Genomic DNA, 2819 nt, shown 5'->3' with positions numbered 1-2819 from the left:
CACCATGCCCAGCTAATTTTTGTATTTTTAGTACAGACAGGGTTTTACCATGTTGGTCAGGCTCTGGTCTCGAACTCCTGACCTTGTGATCCACCCGCCTTGGCCTCCCAAAGTGCTGGGATTACAGGTGTGAGCCACTGTGCCTGGTCCCATTAATCAGTATTTTTAATTTTCACAATTATACAGGGGAATCATTAAATTAACCGAATCCATTATAAAAAATTAATCATAGTTAAAAAATATTCATTGGTGAAAACAGTAAAAATAACACTAATTTAAATGATAATCCAGTATTACAGCTCTTTCAGAATTTGTCTAGCAGGTTTTCCAGTATTCATCGGAAACTCTACTATCTCAACTCCCCCAAAAATTAAATACATAAATTAGTAAGTCATTCATCAGGGTCAAAAGCAAAAGAATCAAGTCAGCAAACAAAACATAAAAGAAGCAAATATATGCCTTTCTGTTATTAAACCCAACTCTGCCAATTTAGTTTCAACAAAAAACAGTCTATCACATTAAACCAATATCAGTACTTTTTTTTTTTTTTTTGAGATAAAGTCTTGCTCTTGTCGTCCAGGCTGCAGTGCAGTGACGCGATTTTGGCTCACTGCAACCTCCGTCTCCTGAGTTCAAGCGGTTCTCCTTTCTCAGCCTCCTGAGTACCTAGGATTACAGGCACCCACCACTACGGCCAGCTAATTTTTGTAATTTTTTTTTTTTTTTAGTAGAAATGGGGTTTCACCATGTTGGCCAGGCTGGTCTCAAACTCCTGACTTCAGGTGATGGGCCTATCTTGGCCTTCCAAAGTGCTGGGATTACAGGCATGAGCTACCGCACCCGGCCAATGTTAGAACTTTTAATGTTACTGGTTTTATAATTCTGTATTTAACAGAAAAAGCATATTTGTGGGTTTTCTGCAAATTAATTGAGATCTTTAGCTATATATAAACTAAAAGAATACGGAGTTTATACCTTGCTCTATTTTTGCACATAAATGAAGTGAACATCAAAACAATTAAACACTAGAAGATGTCAATAACTTTTTTGTTTCCTCTAAAAGGCCAAGGTATTAGGAGTTAAAACGAAAATAGAGAGAAAAGCTCCCTGAAAGCAGAAATCTGTCTCGTTCTCTGTGGTATGCCTAGTCCCCAGCTCAATATTTGCTGAACAAAGGAAACATATTAACAAGATAGCAAAACTGACGAAATTATCACCTCATTATCAACTGAAAGAGAAGAATAGTAAGGCAAAATTACATATGACAGACACATCTTGCCTGGGAGGCAAGAGAAAAAAGTAAACAAAAACATACTGGCATCATACTTTCGGGCATCTTCCTAAGTGCTACATGGTGACCTGTGAAGACGTTGTCCCACTTCACAGATGAGAAAAACAGCCTCAGAGAAACTATGAATCTTACCAAAGGTCACTCGTCTAACTTTCCTAACCCCTCCTGTCACCCGTCCCTTCCCTTCCATCCCTCCAATTGATGATTTCATCTTCATTTAGAAAACTGAAGAGTGGGCTGAAACTCTCTCACTCATCTTCCTACCACCAATCTCTAAACTCATCTGAATCTGCAACTATATTCTCTGTCCTCGCTCCTGTTACAACTGAGGAAGCATTGCTGTACTTACCAAAGGTCAATCCCTCCATTGGTTGCCCTTCATCCCATCCATCCTCTTTACCTTTATAAGGGCTGCATCTGTCTATGGCCTTAGCTCTAGGACCCTAGCCTTTTCTAATTCCTCAGTTTGGGTTCCCCCAGATGTAGTTTGCCCCAAAACATCTAGTGACTGGTGTTTAAGACATAGTACAGGACGCAATGGCTCACTCCTGTAATCCCAGCAGTTTGGGAGGCCCAGGCAAGAGGACTGCTTAAGCCCAAAAGTTTGAGACCAGCCTGGGCAATACAGTGAGACCCCCGTCTCTACAAAAAATTTAAAAATTAGTGAGCTTGGTGGCGCGTGCCTGTAGTCCCAGCTACTCGGGAGGCTGAGGTGGGAGGATTGCTGGAGCCCAGGAGGTGGAGGCTGCAGTGAGCCGAGATCGTGCCACTGCACTCCAGCCTGGGCGACAGAGCGAGGCCCTGTCTCAAAAGAGTACAGAATGAATGGTCAAAGAACACAGTTAAAAGCACAGATGCCGACTGCTATGTCACAGAGTGGCGTGAAGACCAAATAAGATAAATGTCAATAAAGAGCTGAGCATCGCATCTAGCACACAGTGAGCACCCAATAAACGTCAGCCATCATCATCGTCATCGCAGCACCTGATGCTGTTGTTGTTAAATGTGTTTAATTGAGGCTGAAAAAAAAAACCACAAAAAACAATCAAGCAGAGATGATCGCCCCGGGCTTCACTGACAGCTCTGGGAAAGTTTCTAAAGTTTCTCGAGGTCTCTCAAGTCGAGGCCACGGCAGCGGGTACCCTGGGCCCGGGTGTCTGCGACAGAGACAGACTCATACGAACATACTTTCTGTCCACCAACCACCTTTCTCCTTCCGCTTCCCTCAATCCCAAACTGAGGCCACACGGACCTCCCTGGGCTCACCAAGGTCCTTGTCGTTGATCCCCAAGTGATTGTCCAGCTCAGTGCAAACCTTTGACACCAAAGACAGGTACTCGAGTTTGGCAAGTTCTTCCGCGGGGCCTGGCTCCGACCCGATTATAGCTCCCGCCATGGCTACAGCCACAGCCATGGCTACAGTTTGCCTAGGACCTCCTTTCTCACAGCCGGCGATCAGAGCTACTCCAGCTGGGTTCCAGCTTTCACTTCCGGGTCAGTGCGCGTCCCTTTGTTTACGGTAAATTGA

General features: G+C 44.0%; 1 protein-coding gene across 1 annotated transcript in view; it reads right to left on the bottom strand.

Moving 5' to 3' along the window:
* Positions 1-2819, bottom strand: part of DHX8 (DEAH (Asp-Glu-Ala-His) box polypeptide 8) — a 43251-nt gene extending 40432 nt beyond the window's left edge. The window contains exon 1 of the mRNA XM_011940161.1: positions 2540-2819. Within this exon, the coding sequence (XP_011795551.1) occupies positions 2540-2705 (166 nt within the window). The 5' untranslated portion in view covers positions 2706-2819. The remainder of the gene's footprint in view (positions 1-2539) is intronic.

The sequence above is a fragment of the Colobus angolensis genome, unplaced genomic scaffold (assembly GCF_000951035.1).
Source record: "Colobus angolensis palliatus isolate OR3802 unplaced genomic scaffold, Cang.pa_1.0 Scaffold187, whole genome shotgun sequence".
NCBI classification, from domain to species: Eukaryota; Metazoa; Chordata; class Mammalia; order Primates; family Cercopithecidae; genus Colobus; species Colobus angolensis.
This window is presented reverse-complemented; position numbering and strand designations above follow the sequence as displayed.